Source organism: Zootoca vivipara, chromosome 13 (genome assembly GCF_965207765.1).
Source record: "Zootoca vivipara chromosome 13, rZooViv2.hap1.1, whole genome shotgun sequence".
Taxonomy (NCBI): Eukaryota; Metazoa; Chordata; class Lepidosauria; order Squamata; family Lacertidae; genus Zootoca; species Zootoca vivipara.
The window spans coordinates 3,355,397-3,378,504 of NC_142596.1; the positions used below are offsets into that span (position 1 = coordinate 3,355,397).

The 23,108-nt window shown below is 41.7% G+C and overlaps 1 protein-coding gene across 1 annotated transcript in view; it reads right to left on the bottom strand.

The window, feature by feature from the left end:
• Positions 1-23,108, bottom strand: part of MTMR10 (myotubularin related protein 10) — a 48,620-nt gene that overhangs the window by 23,267 nt on the left and 2,245 nt on the right. Inside the window, exons 2-4 of the mRNA XM_035130508.3 lie at positions 18,487-18,547; positions 3,885-4,021; positions 373-445 (exon numbers count right to left, since the gene is read on the bottom strand). Coding sequence (XP_034986399.2) covers positions 373-445; positions 3,885-4,021; positions 18,487-18,547 — 271 coding nt within the window. The remainder of the gene's footprint in view (positions 1-372; positions 446-3,884; positions 4,022-18,486; positions 18,548-23,108) is intronic.

Consider the following 23,108-nt stretch of genomic DNA (forward strand, 5'->3'; position numbering starts at 1 on the left):
GTGCCTTTAACTTATATCCAATTATCCGAATTGAAAAAGAAATCTGTTGTTTGCCATGGCAGACATGGAGGCTGACTCTGTGATGGAAAGCTTAAGACCCAGCACCTCACCCCTCCCTGTCCCTCATGGAGGCAGGGAGCAGGCACAAATAGGGACCACAGATCCCCTGTAATTTTCTCAAAGCATTTTGGGATGCATAGCACCTCTACTCCATCAAAGCTTCTCTCGAGCCCCAGAGAGCTGCCACCATAGTCGCAGGCGGAACTGGAAGCTGGGAATTCTGACTACTCTGTTTTAATTTCCTAAACATAAATGTACCCCCCTCCAAAGCAAAAAAAATCTATCTTTCATATCAAACTCCTTAATACGTACCTGTCACTATCTGCTCAATGCATGTTAGAGCAACATCATGTTCTCCCAGGAGAAGGTTCCTGTAATGGAATTTCTAGAAAACAGGAGATAAGTTCATAATAAATACTACAACTCACTTTATATTTTGGCCTAATAATTTTTAAGATGAAGTGTGATGTATGCTTTGTTTGGTTAGATGCAATCATCTTGAGGGCTGAGGGTCAATATTTTATTGCCACTCAGTGTAACATTAAGCTAAAACTATTCTCATATAAACTACATTAGAGAAACCAAAGGAGGGAAGGCAGCAATCAGTAGTAGCAGCAGCTCCCAACAAAATATTAAAAACACAATAAAACATCAAATATTAAAAACTCCCTTGTATAGGGCTGCTTTCAGATGTCTTCTAAAAGTCATGAAGTTGTTTATCTCCTTGACATCTGGTGGGAGGGTATTTCACAGGGTGAACACCACAACTGAGAAGGCCCTCTGCCTGGTTCCTCAGTGCAGGCTGAATGATGGGGGTGGAAATGCTCCTTCAGGTATACAGGGCCGGGGCTGTTTAGGGCTTTAAAGGTCGGCACTAAGACTTTGAATTGTGCTCATGCCTTTAGAACCCGCATTATATGATCCTGGCAGCCACTCCCAGTCTAGCTGCCACATTCTGGAGTAGTTGTAGTTTCCAAGTCACCTTCAAAGGTAGCCCCACGTAGAGTGTATTACAGTAGTCCAAGCAGGAGATAACCAGAGCAAGTACCACTCTGGCAAAACAGGGTGCAGGCAGATAGGGTCTCAGCCATCATACCAAGTGGCGCTGGTAGACAGCTGCCCTGGACACAGAATTAACCTGCACCCAAGAACATGGCGGGGTGATTTTTTTAGGTCAGTATCTCATTACTGTCATCTGGCAGTTTTTAAATTTCATTTGGTCTAGTTCTTATTTGTATATTTTTAATGTCCATATAAGTATCTTTAACATTTGGTAATATATCTGCTGTCTTTTTCCTTCTGTTATTGATATTTTAATACTAGTTTTAACTTATACTGTGCAACTGTTTTGATAGTATTATGCTAGATACGTGTCAGGGGGCCTTCCTACAGGGAGCCTCCTCCCCTCTTGCTGACCAGCACTTCGTCCAGTGAGAGCAGCAGTAGTGGGTCAGGTGAGGGGAATCAGAAAGTGAGGGGGACCGAGGTGTCAGGGCTCAGCGATGTTGGAGAGCCCCTGCGCCACCAGGACCAAGAGGTGGAGGGGAACAGGCAGTCCCTTCCTGCGCCCGAATTAAGGCGCTTCACCAAACGTAAGGTTGGGAGGAGGCGTTTCAGGGTGCCCAGACTCTTATGCTGGTCCCGTAGCCGGAAACGTCCACTCCCAGATTCTGCGAGGGACTTGTCATGTTTTCTGCTGTCTCCGCACTGTAAATACTATGCACAATAAAACTCTTAAAGGCAGAGCAGACTTGGGCGTCTTTACTCAAGAGTAGCCACAACAACACCCTTACAGCACGTTTACTATTTGGAGTGCCCTAAAAGAACTTTAATTCACAATGCACTGAGCATATTTTTGTGTACCTTTGGGATTTCATTCCAAACTATTTCTATTTTCTTGTAAACTAAAACGATAATCTAGATATATGACAATAACATTCCCCGCTAAAAATTTAACACACAAGTAGGCAAATCAGCAGGACCTGCATCATTATCAAACTCCAGTGTCTACTTTAAGTTTATAAACAAAACAGGACTACATTTGCAAAATAAGCAATGTAAATTGTGATCAAAGTCCTGGGCTTGCTGTTCTCTTCTATGAAAATGTTCCCTACTTTATACACACCAGACATCCACCTCCTCATGTAAGAAAATCAGGAAGCCCCCGGGGCACACAAGAGCTGATGAATGGGAACCATTGTTGCTGGAGTGCATGGCACTCTATTTTCATTTGAGGCACTTTGTTTTGCATTGATTTTCAAATTGAGAAATTTGCACCATTTCTAACTCTTTAATAGCACTCTCATAATTTTTTATTCAGGTTTGTCATGGCCAATGGCTTGTGCAATAAAGTTATTTGGATTGGACTGGATTTTCAAATTAGAAGAGTGTGGGAAAGAAATGATGCTTTAGCAATTATTTATCTTTTAAAAAACAGAGAGGGTGTGCCTCTCAAGATGCTGAGCACATGGCGCTCTGGCTCTTCCCCTCCAAGGGCTTCTCCCCTCAGGGCCACTTCACCTGGTAAGACATATATAATCTGGCCTACAGAGAGGCCTTTTAAGTAAACCAGAAGGGCTCTTCTTATGTTAGATACATTAATCTTTATTATTATCAAAGCAGAAGCATGCTTCATCAAGGTCAGGAATGAGCAGTGGCCCATCTCTCAACCAACACTACCCCTCACTGCCAGGCCAGGTCCCTGTTCTCCAGCTTCTAAGCCGAGCTATCTAAAGAAGCTAAGTATACATGGGTATCAATGGGATACCTAGCTCTCAGTGGATGTGCAGAGCCACCAGAGGAAGTGCCCAGTACTAGGCCGCAGCTCCATCTGCTTCAGCCTTGTCTTTCCCTGGTATTGCACACTGCCGAGGCCATTAAAATGACAGCCAAGTGAATTCAGAGATGTGCCCCAATTCCATGTTTGTTGCTGGAACCCACAACTTTCTGGCCATTAAAGCAGCTGCAGCCAAGTCAAAGAAAGTGCACCACCAGCAGTTTTGGCAAGAGCTGGCAGTGGCCGGTAAGAAGAGGATGGATGTGAGGGTACTCCTTGAGGTAACTCATTTGAAGCCCTGTGGGGTAGGCTAGGCCAAGCAATTGCAACTTTTTCAAGACCACTTAGCAAGGTTTACTGTTGGAAGCCAATATGAACCTTGGTCTCCATGCAAATTCAACACTCTATCCACTTTAACACGCTGGGGTCAGGGTGTTAAGCCCCAAGTAACGTAATACAGTTGTACCTCTACTTACAAATTTAATGTGTTCCGAACACACATTTGTAAGTCGAAAAAAATTGTAAGTCGAATCCCATAGGAATGCATTGGGAGAAAAAATTCGTAAGTCGAAGCAACCCTATCTAAAAATTCGTAAGTAGAAAAAATCCTATCTAAACCGCATCCAAGATGGCGGACGGAGCTCCATTTGTAAGTAGAAAAATTCGTAAGTAGAGTTATTTGTAAGTAGAGGTACCACTGTATTAAGCATTCAAAATCTGGTGGAGCCCAGTAGACTTATGTGTGGCTATTCTGCTGCTTCTCCCTGCCTACACACCCCTTCCATCAAATGCAGGTAATTCCGAGCCAAGGTATTAAGTTTGTTTCAAGATAAGGAACCTGGAATGGCTCGGGAAATTAAAAGGCCTACTCCTGGTACATGTATGAACTCAGGGTTGCAAGTGTGCTGGCTACAGACGAGTCATGCTACAGCAGACAATCTAAGCAGGTCATGGGTACATGGACCTCCACAATGGATGGATGTCTCTGGGGGCCTCTTGTCGGCCAAGGGCAATTGTATTATGGAATTCAATAGGCATAGAAACCAACCTGAAGTGGCAGAGGATCATCTGTAATGAAGGATATCTTGAAGTTGCTGCAAACCAGCTTTCCCCACAAATCATACTGACTTGTATTTGTTGCAATGCATTTCCTCACAAAGTTCACTTCATTCACCACAATTTCACCTTTAAAAAAGGGGGGGAAGCAGATTAAAAGAAGATTCACTCAATGTCTCAATCACAGCAACCTGCAAGGAGAAAATTCACATCCATGAACCTGTGACTTTATGAAGTAATTTTTTGGGTGAGGGGGAACCAGTTGTGAAGCAAATACTGAATCTCCTTTGTGAGGAGCTTAAGCTTTACTTCAATGTACGTATTGGTTGGGTCATGTCATGCTTCTTTAAAGAAAAAAATAAGCAATTACTAAATAGAATCTATTCATCAAGTAATCCCAATCTGGAGAATAAAAAGCTTCATGATACCCAAGTATGGGGGAACCTGTGGTCGTCCAGATGTTGGTCTCCAGCTACTATCAGCCCCAGTCAACGTGTTCAATGGTCAGGGATGATGGCAAATGGGGTCCAGCAACACCTGGAAGGCCACAGGTTCCCCACCTCAATCCAATGTAAAATCTGAATTTCAAGATGTTCATCTCCAGTTAGTAAAAACTATTTTTCTCTTCTATATGCCAAGAGCCCTTCCAAATATTTTAAACTGCACCCTCCTCATGCTGTCAAATTTATTTAAATATATACATCATCTTTCAAGGTTTGTTTACAATAGCCAATAAAAAAGAAGAGGAGAGTTCCTATTCCAGGCATCCCCAAACTTCGGCCCTCCAGATGTTTTGAACTACAATTCCCATCTTCCCCGACCACTGGTCCTGTTAGCTAGGGATCATGGGAGTTGTAGGCCAAAACATCTGGAGGGCCGCAGTTTGGGGATGCCTGTCTTATTCCTTTCACAATACTGTTCCTCTTAGGTCATTCTATAAAGCCTTCCAACCCTTGGATCATTCCATCCCTCTAGACAGTCACACCACTTTTAATGGGTTAATTAATCCAGATTTGCAGACTTCCATTTCAAAGAACAGATCAGATTTGTTTAGAAATATACTGACAGATACAACCACAAGACCACACCAGAGTATGCAGAAGTGGCAGTGAAAAGTACTCTACAATGCTTGCTGCCAGACTAAAGAAAAATGGCTTTTGTGTCTATCCCCCCCCCCCCGGACAACAGAAAATGACAATAAGAGACTGGGCAGGGGAGTGTGATCACCCTCCATCCTTATTTGCAAGGCTGGGGAAAGATGCTTGATCTTTTGGCAAGGCCAAAAAGGTAGAAAGAACATAGGCCACTTGTTGTCCTACTCTCCCATCCCAAACCTGCATAAATTGACTTGCAAAAACCACCCAAACAAAACCACCCACCTTATTTATTTGCCAAATAATACAGTTCAGGAGTTTGGCTTCACTAGGAAAAGGTAAGCAGCAAAGCTATTTGCAGGTATTTGCTCTCTATAATGTTTAAAGTTAGCAACAGTGCACTTTCCTTCACTTTCCTTTTCCATGGCACAAGCTGTTCTGAGGGCACAACCACAGTGACTTGTGTATGACTTGAATAGCCAAAGAGCAGAAACAAGAGACGAGTGCCAAGAAACTAGAAAACAACCCACCCACTGTGAAGACATTTACAGAGACATGCTCACTAATCCAGCCAGAGGATTACATCCAAATTACATTCTCTCAAATCTGAGTTTCTAATACTTTTCAGAAAACACATGCAACAATTTGATTTCATAAAAAGATTCTGTTTAAAGTACACCCATGAACACTTTGCTAGCTGGCATCGTGATCCAATGTCAGCTTTCAATATCTCATACATAGCTTATCATCAGTTCACTGTATGAAAGTGAGCACTGTAGTTTTCTGAAGTTGTTGTTTAGTCGTTTAGTCGTGTCCGACTCTTCGTGACCCCATGGACCATAGCACGCCAGGCACTCCTGTCTTGCACTGCCTCCCGCAGTTTGGTCAAACTCATGTTCGTAGCTTCGAGAACACTGTCCAACCATCTTGTCCTCTGTCGTCCCCTTCTCCTAGTGCCCTCAATCTTTCCCAACATCAGGGTCTTTTCCAAGGATTCTTCTCTTCTCATGAGGTGGCCAAAGTATTGGAGCCTCAGCTTCACGATCTGTCCTTCCAGGGAGCACTCAGGGCTGATTTCCTTAAGAATGGATAGGTTTGATCTTCTTGCAGTCCATGGGACTCTCAAGAGTCTCCTCCAGCACCATAATTCAAAAGCACCAATTCTTCTTCTTTCTGAAGTAAGGCACCATAAAATGCTAAAACAGGAAATATCACTATGCAACAGCATGCTATAAAAAGATGGGGAGAGGCCAGAAGGAAAGGCAGAGAGTATGATTTTAGGTTCCAGCAACCAGCCCCAACACTTGGGCTTCCACTTCGATCAAGATTTATTTTACGTTGTCCACAGTTAAGGTTTGTTTTTTTATTTCAATCTGGTACTTTCAATATACACTACCCCGCTCTCTCTCTTGAGTTTGAAATAGATTAAGTCTCCTGCTGAACAGAGCAACTTGTAAAGATGGGAGGAATTTGCTGAACAAGGTCCCCGGATGTAGTGCAAATATGGCAAAGCCAGATGAAGAACATGGCACCTGTCGTGTGTTCTTGGGCTTGAAAATGAAGAGTAAACTACAGATATATACATCCTATGCCTTCTCAACATGTTAACAGCCAATAGAAAAATAGTACAAAAGCTTTTCGTATATTAAACAGCAGAGCCATAACGTTGAAAGTTACTTCACACAGTGAGCACCAAAGCCACGTAAATACTGTACTATGACTGACTGAATGGGAAACCTTTTAAAAAACTGATCTACAACTGTTTGGTGGCGATCCCTTTCCCCATATCTATGTTGTTGTATTCTGATGTTTTAGGGTTCTGTGTTTAGGTTTTGTTGAGCAATTGCCAGCAAAATTAACTGGTACCAGAAGCATTGTAATGTAATAAGTCTACTTAATGTGACAAAAACAGGAAGGAAGTCATGTAAGTATAAAAGAGAAATGCAACCAAGAAAGTCAAGTAGGAGAAAACCTCAACAGCTGCGTCCTGAACATGGCTTGTCTTTCTGAAACCTGGGCAAGATTTTCTTTGCTGCTCTGAACTTTAGACTGAAGGGTGGGTACCATATTGCCTGTCATATTAGCAGTATCTGTGCTTTTAAACATGTGCTTATGTTTGCTGTAAAACTTCAAAATCTTTGACTAAGATTTTTTTTTTACTGCACATTTCTACAATTGGATTATTTCTGATGTAAAAACTCATTTGTTCCAGTACGTTTTAGGAATCCAGCACCAATGCATGCACTCCACTGACAGGGGAAATGTCCTAGGATATATTCTGGGGAAAGGATTTACCGTATTTTTCGCTCCATAAGACGCACTTTTTTCCTCCTAAAAAGTGAGAGTGAATGTCTGTGCGTCTTATGGAGCGAATGCATGGTCCCTGGACCCAAATTGCCCAGGGGCTAAAGGCAGATCGTGCTTTTTTTAAAAAAGAAAGAAAGAAAGAAAGAGCTAAAGGCTAACAAAAGGGAAAGAGAGTGTTGAAAGGAACCCGCTCAGCAGCTGATGATTTGCTAAGGCCACCTGTGAAGTGACTTGAAGAAGGAACTTCTAGCACTTCATCCCAGCAAATCATTCAGTCTTACCTAGGACACAGGACTTCTCTAGGGAAAACTCTCACAATTTCTCCCAGCAACTGGTGCACTTACGGTACAACAGCAGAAGCAGAAACTTATAGCATATTTAGATGGATGTAGTTCTCAACTACATGTTTTACACATGCGCTGCATGGTTTACACATGCACTGTACATAAACAGATACCCAGAGAGCAAACTAGTATATTAAACTGAAAAAATCTTGAATAAATTTGCTTTCTGACCTGATTATGGTCTCACGGCATTTTCTCTTTTTTTACATATATTTTTTATTAATTTTATAAAAGATACAAAAAGGAAAAAAGGAAGGTACACAAAGAATGAGTGCAAAAATTAAACACAAGCAACAAAAAACCAGAAAAAACAAAATAAAAAAATAAAAATTTCTATAGCACTATCATATATAGTTCTTATTCTATCGACTTCTTCCTCCCCCCCCCTCTACGTTTCTATTAATAACTAATTCTCACAGCATTTTCAGTCACATAGGTTCTTACTGAAGAGTGGAATATTAAAACAGAATGGGTTTATTAGCATGCACCAAGCATTTATATGTAAATTTCCTGTAATCCATGTCTAAATGAATGTTCTGTTCAGCTTGCTCAATAGCTATTTTAAAGTTCAAAAGGGGGAAAAACTGCATTCTGGTGAGATTCTATTTGTAAGCTCATAAAGTGCTTTTTGACAAACCTTTAAGGGAATTTTCATGAGCTCTTGCAATGTGTTAGCGGTCCCACAAGAGATCTAGAAGTAATTGCATGCTGTTATCTTAACTGTTGCCACCTGTTCAGATTTTATTCAATATCCTTCCCTGTGAATTAATACTTAAGAAGCTTACACTAATGGCAGATTACATGGGGGTAGGCTCAAAATGAGGCAATTTTATAATTAAGAATGGAAACCGAAGTATTTGGACACTGCAGAAAAAGTAACAGTTTACATTGTTCAGTAGGATCTCTTGATATGATGACTTAAATTTTACAGGAATGAGAGAGAAGTGATTAAGTGATGGAAGTGATAAGAATGAGCAAAATAGTAGGGCTTTTCAGACTGGTCACAAAAATTACTTTTTAATATTATGCAATGTCAATTCCTGCCCCAGATAAGTCAATTATTTGCCACAACACACAATAAACCAGAAGACGTACATAAAGCAAAACCCTACTTTGAAGTTATAACACCATACCCCAAGGAGGTACCCACAAGGCTCCCCACTCCCCAACCTTTCATTTTCCCTCATCCCCTCACCTGCCTAATGGATCAAAACAAGTCAGCAGCCTTTTCTTTAGCTGCTCCCATATTGTGGGATTCCCTCCCAAGAGAGATTAGACTGGCTCCAAGTTTGTTATCCTTCTGCCGGATAACAATATGTATGACTCCTCTCATCCGATTGAAGAAAGAGGCCCACAGGTTTAATAGTAGACAAAGGAAAAGAACCACAATAATCTGAAAATGGGTTCAGTTTCAGTCAAAACTTTCGTTATGGATATCTTCCATATGTCTATAAAGATGAATTATTTCAAGTAAACATTAAATAAGAACATGGTTATTCTCAGATAATTCAGTGATATGTACTAGTCTAAGCTTAGTTTAGAGATGATAGCTCTCATCTATAGTTTTACCCATCTATGCATAAATGCAACCTCCCCTAACAGAACCTGCATAAAAGTTTTAAACTTAAAGGGTACAACGTTAGCACATGAATCATTCCTAACTCAGAACAACCAAAGCTGTCACTGAACTTCCTGCACTGAACCACAAATGTAAGAAATTATTTTAGTGCTTAATATAGAACTAGACACATCATACAAATGCTTCCAAAATTAAGCTCTCCTTTAAATGCAAGTGTACCATCTTGCATTTATGACCAACATATTTTTATTATAAACTAGCTGGCCCTGCTACATGTTGCTGTGGCAAATCCCTGTGACTGCCACCACCCTGTGTCGATTCATGATGTATCCCGCCCCCTCCTCCCTCCACCCCCGGGTCATCCTTGTGACTGGCCCAACCGTGTCCTGACCTATCCCGTCCCCTGAACCCCCACCCCCACGAGTCAGTACCTCCATTCGGCCTAGTCTGTAAATGGCAGCCGAGGTGCTGTTGAAAGTGAAGGTTCTATAGGTGTAGTACCAGTGTAGCCGCTGCAAGAGGGTGCTGGTTTGCAACCTGGTTCTTTTCCCAGCATGCACTTTCGACTGAGTGGTGCGTTCTGGAACAGGGGTTTTTTGGGGTTTCACCTGGCGGAGGTGTGGCATCTGTCTTTGAAAACCTTATAAGAGCCTTCGGACATTCGCTTTGGACGCTGTGTTCAAATTTGAACTCAATCAGTGAAGCGGTTTCGGAGAAAAGTGGATAATAACCCACATGCCCAGTTTACAGTTTACTTGGGGTGGTTGGAAATATAGCATAACTCAACTGTATACATACTTCTATAATACTGTGATTTGTTTTTGATGATGCATCTAGCAACTGATGGGGAAGGAATATAAAGAGAGAAAGCGTTCTAAATCTGTGCTTTTTAAAAACATACAACCCACAAAATCACTACCATAAACTTACATCAGTACAACTCCAGCTTGGCTTAAAATTTCATGTTTTGGGGTTCAGCGTTTAACATACAGGAATCCACACTGTTGTTGTGAATCTAGCACTACCATCTTGACAATGTGGGAAGGAAAGAGGGGTGAGAGAACAGTAAATAAAGGACATTTCGTTGAACCCACCCACACAACAGAAGGAAGAAGAGTGTGTGAAGAAAGGGTAACAAGAGATGAACATTTATAACTAAACTACATACATCAATTGCTTCTGCCCAATTACATTAGCTCTTTGGGAGTAGGAGAACAGAGCATGTTAAATAGGGACAGTGACTAACTCACTTCTGATCAGAACAGTAATACAAGCAAGCAGGATGCAACTAAACTTGCTGAAGTGTGTCAGTAAGTGTGTTAGTAAGGACAGTTCTGATAAAATGGGGGCGAATTTCAGAAAATTCATAGATATAAAGTTAACAAAGTTTATTCAAATATTCTGATTTAGAGATAGGGAACTAAGCATAGAATAAGTAATGGAACGTAGCTAGGGCAAAATTAGAAGATCTAGCAGGGAATAATGCTACCTGCCAGCTTCCTGAATTAGCTGGTTAACTATGCATTCTGTACACTGGTTGTGAAAGATGAAACATGAAAAATAACTGAGGCCTTTTTTGGCCAAAGTTTGTTAGGACTTTAGCAATAGCTTCCCATGGAAATGCCACCCTAAATTTCTACAGAATTCAACAGAAACCTGTGTTGTTACAAGTCACAGTCAATATGCCTATTTCACTTCTATGCTGTCAGCAATATCAACTCATTGGAGGGTAAACTCCTACTAATCATGATGACCAATTAGTCTCATAACTACTTCTTACAACTGGAGGGAAATCCCAAACTTACACTGTATTATTTGCTGTTTGGAAAGTGAGGAGAAAATGGGGCTTAAGCATTAAAAACCTTCCTTACTGCTATGATATTCTTTCTAGTACTGTACAGACAAAAATGAAACTTGAACCTCGGGTGTGGTGGGCCAGTTATATCTGACCGACCCCTTCTGGGCCAAATTTGAAAAATTCACCCACCCACCAAGCACTTGACATTACAGGCAACCCCCAATTTGTGTGGGGGTTGCGTTCTGTGTCACTGCGTGCTCTGCCCCCCACAGCCACTGTTCTGCACCCTTTTCTGGCCACTTCTGTGTCACTGCAATGTTTGTGTGCAGAGTTGCAAGTCAGTTGGACACAAGTCAATTGGTTGTTGCCTGTAAAGGTAAAAGGTAAATGACCCCCGAACCAAAGGTGACTATGGGGTTGCAGCGCTCATTTCGTTTCAGGCCAAGGGAGCCGGCGTTTGTCCGAAGCTTCAAGGAGGCTTTGTTCTAGGAACACAAGGGAGCCGGCGTTTGTCCGAAGCTTCAAGGTTTTGTTCTAGGAACACAAAGGGGTTCACAGTGAAACCACTGCTAAAATTGAGTTTTTCTCCTCCACTGCAGCTGGTTTCACTACACACTCCTTCAAGATCCTGGAGCAAGGTAAGTTGCACTGCCCATAAGGAAGGGGGGGGGGAGAACATGCCATACTCCAATAAGGAAGGCCCTAGCAGGCCAATTTGGGATTCATGGAGGGCCAATGTTACATGCCCACAAGCTGGACGTTCCCCTACCCCTGTTGCAGCTGCATTCAACAGGATAGAGAACTATCACACAGAGGTGTAGCTCCTTTTTTTCTCCTCTAACAGGGAAGTAATACACTGTTGTACTCTGGATGCACTCCCACTATACATAGAATGCAAAATATTTATGCTAGCCCTGGTTTATAATGAGACATATGCAACCATAAGCTACGGTACCACATTAGATGCTTTTATGAAGGTAGCAAGGGTTAGAATTCCCATGTAGGTTGTGAGAGACTTTGGGGTTGTGAGGTAGACAATACACACCTCTATGCACAAACATCCTGAATGTATGACAGAAAGTCAGGAGTAACCAATATTCATTAAATAACATTCACTATATATCCTAACAGTATATCAATCTTCACTCCCCCCCTTAAATTCTCTATTTTCTGATGTGACATTCCAATTCCTCTTTAGTCAGACTGTCCTTTGCAGAATCAGCTGGCCTCAGTAATGACTCATTCTTCAGCCCACAGCAGCAACTGCCTCCCATGTTGCTTGCAGTTTTAGAATGTTTCACAAAAATATTCCATGGGTCAAAGCTTCAGTGAAAACACACACTGAAAGTTGTGCCGTTATTTTAATTGGAAAACTGAATTCAAACTGAATTCTGGTAACTTGGATCTGAGGCACTTTAAGCTTGTAAGCTAACAGAGGGGGTTGCTTTATCTGTTTGCAATGTGTGCTTAAATAATCTGGGAGCAGTTTCCAGGGGGGCGGGGCGGGGGAGTGTGCTGCCTCCTGTATGATATTTATTTATGTTCTTTGCAATTCATGACCAGGCAACTATTCCTACCCTTCCAGTAGGTTGAAACAGCAGGTCCGTTGCCAAGTGTGGAGAAATCTCAAATACCAATAAATCATGAAGTGTGGAAAACTAAGCTTTGTGCAACCCGCACTATGGCAGAATGCAGCTGAGCTGTGTGCAGGACAAGCCAGCATCTCTTTGTGCTTGTGACTGATAAAAGAAAGACCCATTGGGCTGTAAACCAAAGTTCAGCACAGAATTAGTCAAATTAAAAGACCATAGTTAGTTACTTCAGATTACTATACCCACAGATGGGGCACTGCCAATAATCTTTTACAGATTTAATAGTTACATGTTTTATACAAAGTTTTAGACAATCCAGTGGCAGTCCCAGACTGAGTGCCTGTCCCTGGTGCTGTACAGACAACATAGGAACAACATCGTAGGAAGCTACCTTCAACTGAAGCAGACTAGATGTGGTCCATCTAGCTCAGTATTGTTCAGAAAGACAGGCAGCTGCTCTCTACTGTTTCAGAAAGGATGCATTTCCAGCCCTTTCTGCAGATTGAACCTGGGACCATTTGAATACAGGTGCTCTACCATGAATTTCTGGCCCCTTCCCACACAATACATGAGCAACAAACGGACCATTACTCAAGTGCTGGATGCCGAGCTCTCTTCACCCTAAAGCCCAAGTAAAAAGGAAAATCCATGCCTGGAGGCAAGCTTCATCACTTGCTTTATCAACACACAAGTGTGGCAATCAGGTATTGCTTAACCTCACATCAAGTTATGGGACTGAATGGAGAAAAAGTGGAGTTTCACAGTGAGCCTTCTGGGAAATAAATATTCATCTACTCCACATGATAGCAACTGTTAAAAATTTAGGATGTGTATGGTAGGGGTGGGAAGAGACAAAGTAGGCAGCCTTCCTCTCCACCCCAATTTCCAGTTTGCTTTTTAGGGGAAAGGTTGATCTATTTTTCTCCTCCACATCCCCTCCACCCTTCTTGGCTTGCCACCTACCCTTCATCTCTCCTTTATTTCTTAATGCTGGGTGTGGGAGGGAGCCCCCCAAGCAGCCCCATTCAATATGCTTATTTTTGTGCATCATTATCTTGTGTGGGGCTTACTTTCAAGCAAATGCACCAGCTCATGGGACACGTCTCCATTCCAAGTACAGTGGGGTCGGAAGGCACATGCACATGTAGGGGTGGGCAGGGATCCTAGGGCTGGTAACTGTTTTTTAACCAATGAACTGCAGGAACTGGAAAGGAATGCTAGAGCGGAGAGAGAGAGAGAGAGAGAGAGAGAGAGAGAGAGAGAGAGAGAGAGAGAAGGCTTAGGCAGCAGAGAGCAAGTTAGGAGTTGGGAGTGTTGCATGGATGCTGCTAGGAAGGCAGCCATCTCGGTCTCTCTCAATGCTGTTTGCAGCTCGGCATGGTGTCCTGTGTGACACAGGTGGGGTGAGCAGGAGGGAGAGTTTCAGTGGGAAGAGGATACAGAGGGAGGAGTTTCTAAGGGGAGTCCCTTTGCCTGCTCGGTGTAAGTCACCGCTCCCTGAGTTGCCCACTTGCTCCCGGCCCACATGTCGGCGGCCGGGAGCCAAAGGGGCGCCTAGGCAAGTGCAACATGCGGAGCTCCTCCGTCTACCTGGCTCTCCTTCTGGTGGTGGGTGTGCACTGCAGCCTTTCATACCAAGGTAGGGAGCAGAGAAGGGTCAGATGCAATGGGGAGAGATGGGGACAGCAGTGGCGGCGGGGCAGGCATGTCAGGTATCTTATGTGGAAGGGGGATTCCTTGGAAACCACATACGGGAAGGCGGCACCTCTGTGTCTGTGCAACATGCTGTTGAGGAGAGGGACGCTGCAGCAACCTGCCCAAAAGTTATGCCAAAGGTGGGAAAGCAGTGACAGGGGGCAGGGCTGACCTTTTGCTCTCTTGTGAGGGGCACACCAAAATAAAGGAGAATATAGCGTGCCGGCTTTGCAATTACGTAGCACAAGACACATAATTTTCATTTCAGAAAAAGAGCAATAGTCCTAGGGCAAGGAGAAGCGTTAGTACTTGATGGATGTGAAGGGGGGGGGAGGCTTTAAACTAAAAACTTGAGCGTATTGGCTCTCCAGTCCATGGTAAGCTTGCAGTCCAAACTGGAGGGCCACAATAAATAAACAAATCTTATTATTATAAGATTTTATTTATTTATTATAATTAAGTCTTCTAGTTTCGCATCTACCAAAGGTTTTAACACCAAAGGTATTAAAGAAGGTTGCATCCTTGTCCCACATTTAATCAACTTATTTTTAAAAGGTAGGAACCATCACTTACTCCCCCTGTCAAAGGCTACCCACCATGTTAGGATCTAAAGCAATTCCTACACTTCTACACTCAGATTACACTTCCCTTCTCTCTTTTACCAGAGTTGGGGTTCAAAGGTACTTAAAAATATTCTATCAATACTGTCAAGGAAACCATCTAGCGATCAATTATACAAAATCTAAGATTCTGGTATTTTCAAAGAGCTGGTGCCCATTTTAATGGCGTACTGGTGATCAAGAAATCGAACAAGTAAAAAGTTAGAACTCACAGTAACTAGTAACTTTGCATACATGGCTAAGATTCAATAAGACCCCAACTGGGCTGCTCTCCTTGATGCTGGTTTATAATTCTCAAGCAAAATGGTGGAAGAGCATGCAGGAAAACTGATTTTATATGGCCTTTCTCCTGAGTATCTTTTAAATCTAGATTAAACAGGAAGGACTAGAAGTATAATTAAAGAACGAATCTGGGGATAGAATGCCAAAATGATCTTAACCAATCTTCTACAATTTATAATCCTCAAAAATCACACCCAGCAAATTACTTAAGTGCACTGGACAACCCTAAACATCACTAAACATCGCTGGGCATTTTCCAGAGCCCGTTTTAATGTTCTCCCTTCAGCATTATTAGAGGGCAGATATAATGAGAGATTATGTCAATGCAACTCTGATGAGATTGAATCCATTGTGCATGTTCTTCTATACTGCCCTTTGTATTATGATACCTGAAGAGAGCTAATTTTAGCGTTATGAAGGAAATTACCTGGCTGCTCTAAGGAAACCTATATTATATACCTTCTTGCCGACAACGATGTGAATATCACCAGGCCTGTCGCAAAATTCTGTTTAATGGCAACGAGGACAAGACAGAGTGTGGTGACAGTGATGGCTGACAAATGAGCACTTATTTTAAACTTTGGAACACAGATTTTAATTTTTAATTTTTTAACACAAATAAATTTATAGGGAATTTTTAATTACATCCGCCACTTGATGCTGATGAAGTGTATGTTGCTGCTGTTAATTTTCTGTCTGGTCTTTGACCACAATAAAGATTGATTGATTGATCAGTTTCTGCCGTTATGGCAGACTTTAACAGCAAAGTTGAGGGTGTTCAGGCATTCAACAATATGTGCTGAGCTAGGTCTCTTAAAATCTAGGGGTTGGATCATGACTTTTAAATGTGGTTAAACATTCATTTTAGTACATACTCTGAAAGCCTACTAACTTATTTACTGAGAGAGTCACAATTTATATGTTTTCTGCAATTACCTTTAAACTCAAACAAATAGGGATTGCAATAGATTCTCTCCTCTTACTGGATGAGTTACGTATTTTCTCTCTCGTTAAGCAGAAGCTGTTAGATCATGAATTTCAAAGACTATCCTATTCAGCCCTCTGTATGCACATCTGCTTACTTAGGTTTGCAGCCTCAGCATGGAATGATACCCAACTATTTTTATAATTTAGATACCCCTTTGTATCACAGAGCTTTTTTTGTTAGCCCATTTAAACACATCCCCCACATTTGTACTGTCTGGAACGTTCCAAAAAATACCCTTCCAGAAAAGGCTTTGCTCTTGTGGTACGAATACACAAGATACAATATACCATATAATTTTGGACTGCCCTCTCTTTGACATTATTCAGGATATTTAGCAAAAAAAATTAAAGTCAAATTTAAAACTACTTGATTTTACTTAATGGTGGCTACTGAGTCTTTTATACGTCTTATATGTTTACCGTGTTTCCCCTTTTTTAAGACACCGTCTTATAACTTTTTTCCCTCAAAAAAACACACAGTGGCTTATTTTCAGGGGGTGTCTTTTTTTTTTTAAAAAAGTGCTGGTACAACTGGGACCCACTGGCTCAGGATGCTCGGTGCTCTCTTCTGCACATTGCTGGGCGCGTTGTTGGCGCTGCCAGTTCCGAGCGCCTGCAGGGTGGGGTGGGGGTGGCAGTGCTTTAAACCCCCAACCCTGTAGAAAGCAATGGAAGTTATGGACCGTAACAATCCTTAAGAGGCGCAGGTCTTAAAAAACCCCTGGTATCACCCTTGAAGCACAGCCTTCCAAAGTCAGGGGGGAAGAGGTCTGTTTAGACAAAGGAAAGGATCGGGGTGATTCTGTGCCCTGGGACCCACAGAACTACTTTAAAAATCCCAACCTGGGGTGGGGGGTCAAATAGTGAAGCCCCATAGCCCTGTAGCAACAGAAGGCACATTCTGAAGCACCCGAGCTGTTCGGTTCCATAAAAAATCCAGGAATTGTAAAATTAACAACAATAATGGGGGGGGGCACTCTATCCAAAGAGTTAAGAAGGAATGGGAAAGTGTTGAGTTATATATGGAAAAATATGGAAAGGAAAGTTAGTTAAAGATAAAAAATAAATAATTATCGCAAGGGGAAAAATAACATCATAAAGGGTAATAATATTAAATATAAAATAGACAACACAACAGAAAAAGCAAGTATATGACTAAATGAGATCGCACAGGAGTGAGGGAAGTGGGGAGAGAGGGAGGGGGGTAAGGAATGGAAGGAGACAATGGTTGGAGGAGGGTATAGGGGGATGAATTAAAGGAAAATTAAGACTGAGAAGCGCATGGTTTTTGTTTTTTAAAGATGCAAAGGCTTGCAATCAGCCAAAGTATAGAGCCCAACTTCCAAGAGACTGCGATCTACTTGCGGATTTATAAACTGGAGGTGATCTACCCCCGTTTTATTGGTGTTCAGGTCAGAGTTGTTTTTAGAGAGAGGAAATATCCCATTTTTGAGGTTAAAGTAAAAGTTCCTGACCTTTTTTTTATAATGAGGAAATGCTGCTAAAACTCTGTTCTTCATTCCACGAAGGGGAGAGGGGGCGGGGCCGGGTGCTCAAAGACAAAAGAAATGGAAAAGGAGATAGCGATCAACTCCAGCCTCGCATTCATGCAGCCGTCGGGAGAGGCAGGGGCTGCAGCCGAGTGCTGCTTCACAAACAAACGGGGGAAAGTGCTTAGAACCCAGAGAATCCAGCTGAAAAACACGAAGCAGCAACAGCAATTGCACACACACCATCCCAAGCCAGCACAGTAACCAAGTCCCAAAAGCAAGAAAGGACTCAGCAAACACTGCTGCGGCCGGCGTTGCTGCTGCTGACTCGGGGAGCTCAGTGATCTCTTCCGCACAGCGCCTATCACTATGGCTTATTTTCGGGGTACGGTTTATATTTCTCAAATGCTTAGAAATGCTGCTATGGCTTATTTTATGACTACGCCTTAAAAAGGGGGAAACACGGTAGTATGTCTGGATTACCAATGTTTTATGCATGATTTCTCTCTCATGATTTTATTGTCTAAATTATGCCAATAAAGGCTGAATGAATGAATGAATGAATAAAAACAAACAAACAAAAAGTATTGCTGAATTTTTTTTAAAAAAATGCAACTAGACATACTGTTTTAGTGCTCAGGTTGGGGCGAATAGCTTTTTTACCCCAGTTTCTAACACTGAGTAGAACAGGATCAGATGTCAGAATAAGGAAAGAGTTTTGAGGTACAGTATCTTAAAGATTGACAAACAGGTTACTGCATATACCCATATGGGCCAAAAAACACTCCAACAGCTAGAATGCTTACCTGGCAAAAGAACTGGCTCCAATTTTTTAAGTCTAGGCTCCGGTGCTATCTTGTCTTCAGTCTGAAACACAATAGTGATAAAAGAGAGATGTAATATACATGAAATAATCTAAATTGCTTGTAGAATCCTAGTCTGAAATACATATTCTAACCTAACCCATAGCTCTCCCTCCCTCCCTCTCTCTCTGTGTGTGTATGTGTGCAGACACGCAGAAAGAAGAAAAGAAAAGAAAAAGACCCAAAGAGAGAGACAGCAAACGAGAGAGGATATTAAAGAAAGATAAAAGAAACATATGTAGCTCTCAATCTGAGACTCTTATGGCACAGACATAACTGTCTGTAGCAAATACAGTACAGTGCATGGCCACTGCTGTATAAACATCATGCTTTCCACAAGGCTGACAACTTTCTGTAGTATCAGAACAACTGGCTGCTATGCAAGTGGGTTAATATGGGAAGTCTTATCAACTTTGCATGTGCAACTGCACATACTGCAACTGTGAGAAACCTTCCTGGACACCTTGCTGCAGCATAAAGCATGTCATGAAGATTTTTTTTTAAAAAAACTTTCTCAGGCATAAGAAAAGGGTGTAAGCCCTTTGGAACAGCCTCACTTTTACATACTGGGATTTTTTGGCATGCTGTTTTTAGTCACATGTTCTATTTCTTTGCATTTTCTTCCACAGTTCTTACAAGGATTTTAAAAAATCTATCTTTAAAAAAGCTTAATTCAAAGACTGAGTAAAAATCTGAGCAAATGCATTTCAATTGTGCGTGGCCAAAAGGAAAACGAATCATTTAGACTAGTAACACGCTGGAGAGAAGAAGAAGCTTTATGTCAAGATGTGGGACAAAGAAATATATACGTATCTCTCTCTCTCTCTCTCTCTCTCTCTCTCTCTCTCTCTCTCTCTCTCTCTCTCTGTGTGTGTGTGTGTGTGTAATTAGGATGTTAACCTTGATCCAGGAATGGGTAATTGGCAGAATACAATTTTTTGTGATCTCAGGGGAGAGTCCCATAGTTAAGTTTTCATCAGAAGCTCTGCCACAGCAAAATGGTGTTGTCACATCATGCAAAATTAGAAACAATATTCCACAAGCTCTATCATCTGCCAAGAAGAGATCATAGAATCATAGAGTTGGAAGAGTGAGTTCCAGGGAATGTCATTGCTATATGTACCATACAATTCAGAGGCAGCACGCAACTGAATCCCATTTGCGGGAAAACAATAGAAAAAGGAGGCTATTGCCTTCATGCTCTTGTTGGGGGGCTTCCCAGATCATCTGGTTAAACTACATTGGCCTTTTGTCTGATGCAACAGAATTCATGAGATAGAGGCAGATGAAACACACTGCCAGGGCCCTCTCTATGTGGTAGAAGCAAGGGAGGTAACATCCCCTCCCTGTTGAAGACTTTTGTTCACTCCTAAGGGTGGGAAAGTAGGTAAGCAGGTTTGACAGACATATGTGTCAGCTTTTCTTTTTCCATTCATTTTCTGGTTGTGTCCATCCATGCATGTATGAAACAGGACTCACCCTATTTAAGAATGAGCAATCCCCACTCCAAGGTGGGGAATTGCTCACCAATTTATCTGATGTCACAGTGAAAAAATAGTAATTTCTCCCATCCCTTTAATTTCACTAACCAACACCTTTTTGCTTCAGGAAGTCAACTTTTAGGTTTAATGACAGATCAGTTTTGAAGGCAGGGTATTTCACATTTGCTAAAATTTGTTTGAAATGCAGTTTAAAACTGGTTGTATCACAGTTAGATGTACCAAAAAAATTAAACTCAGATCTCTCAGTAACATGAATCAAGTACCATTTTAACTAACACTTCGAACAGGAATAAAAAAACACCCAGGCTATTATTTATATATAATAATAATAATAATAATAATAATAATAATAATAATAATAGATATAAATAAGAAAATAACAATCATTATCATTATTATTATTTATAAGCAGCCAATCTGACTGGGTTGCCCCAGCCCCTCTGGGTGGCTCCCAACAAAAAATAGTAAAAGCACAATAAAACATCACACTAAAGACTTCCCTGAACAGGGTTGCCTTCAGATGTCTTTAAAAAAATCACATAGCTGTTTATCTGTTTGACATCTAGTGGGAAGGCGGGAGCGACTGCCATAAAAGCCTTCTGGCTGGTTCAATGCAACCTCACCTCTCACAATGAGGTAACCACCAGAAGGACCTCAGAGCTGGATCTCAGTGCCCAGGCTGAAGTTAGTTTAACAAACAGCTAAATTTAAAAATAAGTAAGAAATACAAGATACAAGCAATGCTATACTCAAATTGTTGTACTTTGAAGGCAATTTAAAGTAGCTCCAGGGTTGATATTTTTTGCCTTGCTAGAGTTTGTGCCTTCAGCACATAACAGGTACAGGTATTATTCAACTTCAAGATACTGTGATATAAAATTGTGTACCTGTTGAGCTATTAACAGCAAGTAGTTGCTAACAGCAAAGAATGTCTAATGATAAAAAGGTGATTAAAGTAATCCCTACAAACATATTAACCATTCCTCCAAGTTATGAACTGGACATTTAAAAGCAGGAATAGTCTGAGGAGAGCCAGTCAACTCTATTTCTTGTTGTAACAATGAAATACAAATTTTGCCAAGTACAGTGAGGGGGGAAAGTATTTGATCCCCTGCTAAATTTGCCCGTTTGCCCTCTGATGAATAAATGACCAGTCTTTTGTCTTCTGGGTTTTTTCCTGTTGTTATTCTGTGTCTCACAGCTACAATAAACCTATCATTAAAATTATGGACTGGTCATTTCTTTGACAGAGGGCAAACGGGCAAATTTAGCAGGGGATCAAATACTCCCCCCCCTCTCACTGTAATGTATATAAGAAGGCCACATATTTAAACTAGTTGCCAAATAATGGGGAAAGGGAAGTATGCAAAGAGGCATTATACACAAAAAGAGGTGACACAGAATCATAAAAGTGTAGAGCTGCAAGGTACCCCAAGGATCATCAAATCCAACCCCCTGCAACTGCAGGAATCTCAGCTAAAGTATCCATGACAGATGGCCATCCAACCTCTGCTTAAAAACTTCTAAGGAAGGAGAGTCCACAACCACCCGAGGGAGTCTGTTCCACTGACAGATTTTCCCTCCATATATTTAGCCGGAATCTCCTTTCTTGTTACTTGAAGCCATTGGTTTGGGCCCTACCCCCCAGAGCAGAAGAAAACAAGCTTGTTCCAACTTCCATGTGACAGCCCTTGAGATATTTGAAGGTGGCTATTATATCTCCTCTCAGTCTCTTTTCCAGGCTAAACACAACCAGCTACTTCAAGTGCTCCTTGTATGGCTTAGTTTCCATACCCTTGACCATCTTGGTCACCCTCCTCTACTTATCAATATCCTTCTCAAATTGTGGAGCCCAGAATTGGACACAGGACTGCAGGTGTGGTCTGACCAAGGCAGAATAGAGTCGTACTATTACTTCCCTTGATCTGGACACTATATTTCTGTTTATGCAGTCTAGAATAGCATTAGCTTTTTTGCTGCTGCATCACACTGTTGACTCATGTTCAACTTGTGGCCCACCAAGACCCCTAGATACTTTTAACATGTACAACTAGCAAGACAGGTGTCTCCCATCTTAGATTTGTGCAGCTGGTTCTTGCTGCCTAAGAGCAGAACCTGACATTTGTTCGTATTGAAATTTATTTTGTTACTGTGGCCTCAGCTCTCCAATCTGTTAAGGTCATTCTGAATCCTGATTCAGTCTTCTGTGGCATTAGCTCCCCCCTCCCAATTTGGTGTCATCTGAAAATTTGATGAACATCCCCTCAATTCCTTCATTCAAGTCTTTAAAAAGATGTTGAACAACAACAGGCCCAGGATAGAACCCTGTGGCACCCCACTTGTCACTTTTTCCAGGGTGACGAGGAACCATTAATGAGTACTCTTTGGGTTTGGTCAATCAACCAGCTACAGATCCACCTAACAGTTACCTTGTTCAACACCCATTTTACCAGCTTCCTCACAAAAATATATATAATAGGGGATTTTGTCAAAAGCCTTACTGAAATCAAGATACAATATTTCCACAGTAGTTCCCTGATCCACCAAACATGTGCCACATTTTTTGCTCCATAAGACGCACTTCTTTCCTCCTTAAAAGTAAGAGTAAATGTCTGTGCCTCTTATGGAGCGAATGCATGGTCCCTGGAGCCAAATTGCCCAGGGGCAAAAAGCAGATCGTGCTTTTTATTTTTTTAAAGGAAGAGCTAAAGGCTAACAAGAGGGGAAGAGGGAATTGAAAGGAACCCGCTCAGTAGCTGATTGCAAGAGATGGGGGAGGGAGATAAGGGATGCTAGCTCCCTTCCAGGCCCCGCCCCCTTGCCCAGGCCTCCATTGTTGAATGTTCTGCAGATTAAGGCTGCAGCGACATGTGACTTGATTAGATTATCTGTCTGAAAACTGTAGAAATGGCTCCCTTTCCTTTCCTAAAGAAGCTGCAGAACTGTGAGTTGAACCCCATAAAAACAGGGTTTTTTCCCTTTGCAAAGTAAGCTCAGCAACTTTGAGCTGATCCTCAAAAATGGAGCTTTCCTCCTTTGCAAAAAAGCTGCACAACTGTGAAT